This window comes from Morone saxatilis, unplaced genomic scaffold (genome assembly GCF_004916995.1).
Source record: "Morone saxatilis isolate NCDOM2014 unplaced genomic scaffold, NCSU_SB_2.0 Contig12, whole genome shotgun sequence".
Classification (NCBI taxonomy): domain Eukaryota; kingdom Metazoa; phylum Chordata; class Actinopteri; family Moronidae; genus Morone; species Morone saxatilis.
In genome coordinates this window covers 22,890,473-22,891,715 of record NW_023339674.1, presented here as the reverse complement: position 1 = coordinate 22,891,715, position 1,243 = coordinate 22,890,473, and the positions used below count along the sequence as shown (strand labels likewise).

The window sequence follows — 1,243 nt, the reverse complement described above, 5'->3', positions numbered from 1 at the left end:
AGAGAGAGAGAGAGAGAGAGATGCTAAAGTAATGCATGTATCTGTATTTGTGTGTGTGAAATTGTCCTTATGGTTTGTTATTACCCTTTAAAAAGAGTGTAGAGCGCTGTGTTACAGCTGCTAGATCAGAAAACAAACTGAAGGCTGCAGTCAGACACTGTACTTCAATAGATCAACATTTCAATTTAAAAAACGTATTCCTCAAACATTATTAAGTAGTCACAGCAGAGCAGGAAATACACAATATATAGACACAAACGCAATCATATCAATATCAATGCAATCATAAAGTACTGGACCAAAGATTTAGACCTCATGATAAAGTTCATCCATCATCATAAAAGTTCAGTTCATCCTGAGGGAGGTGTGAATGTCTTTACCAAATATTAAAACAATCCATCCAACAGTTGTCATGAGGATTCATCATCTAGGGACCACGAATTTCTGTAATTTCATTGTAGTTCATCCAACAGTTGTTCATTCTGGACCAAAGTGGTAGCCTAACCGACCAATAGTCACGCCCCTTGCATGGATAGAGAATAATAATAATATTTTATTAGTGCAAAAAGATTGAACTAGCAAACACAACTTCAGCAATAGCAAAATGTACCGATGAAACAAAAACAAGAGAAAGCAAGACAAATATGCATCGACATATCCACTCTTGGAAGAGACTAGATGAAATATATTCATCTTAAGATCTGTAAAAGGAGTGTCATTTTAAAATCGCACTTAAAATAACTGTATGACCCAACTGTAAAGACCTCCAAAGACAATGTTTAAACACTTCAAATTCTTAGGTGCTAGAAAGTGAAGACAAGGAGATCTTCTGTCTGACTGTTACCCTGTAATAACCTGTTGTTGCCCCTCCAGACTCACCAGCTGCTACCAGGCTTTTCTGCAGAGAGCCTCCTGTAGCCTGACACTGGCTGAGTCTTTAAACAGCAGTAAATGTCTCGTTTAGGGTGTGAGCACAGTGAGCGTATGAATGTGCCTGATCGGTGAGCGTGGCTAATGACTCCGTTTGTGTTGTGTGGACTAACAGAGTATCTGTGTCCTGCAGGACTGTGGCTCTCTGCTCTCAGAGGGGGATAACCAGGGCTGCTACCCTCTGGACGGACACGTCCTCTGCAAAAACTGTAACACCAGTCGCATCCAGGCCCTCACCGCCAAGGCCACAACTGACCTCTGAGCAAGGCCGGTCACCTCCACTGTGATAACCCAGCGCTCTCTCTCTCTCTCT

General features: G+C 41.6%; 1 protein-coding gene across 3 annotated transcripts in view; it reads left to right on the top strand.

Moving 5' to 3' along the window:
* lpp (LIM domain containing preferred translocation partner in lipoma) overlaps window positions 1–1,237 on the top strand; it is a 135,469-nt gene extending 134,232 nt beyond the window's left edge. For all 3 annotated transcript variants that reach the window (XM_035654004.1, XM_035654006.1, XM_035654005.1), the window contains one exon: window positions 1,064–1,237. In XM_035654004.1, the coding sequence (XP_035509897.1) occupies window positions 1,064–1,192 (129 nt within the window). In that variant the 3' untranslated portion in view covers window positions 1,193–1,237. The remainder of the gene's footprint in view (window positions 1–1,063) is intronic.
* Window positions 1,238–1,243: the final 6 nt, after the last annotated feature.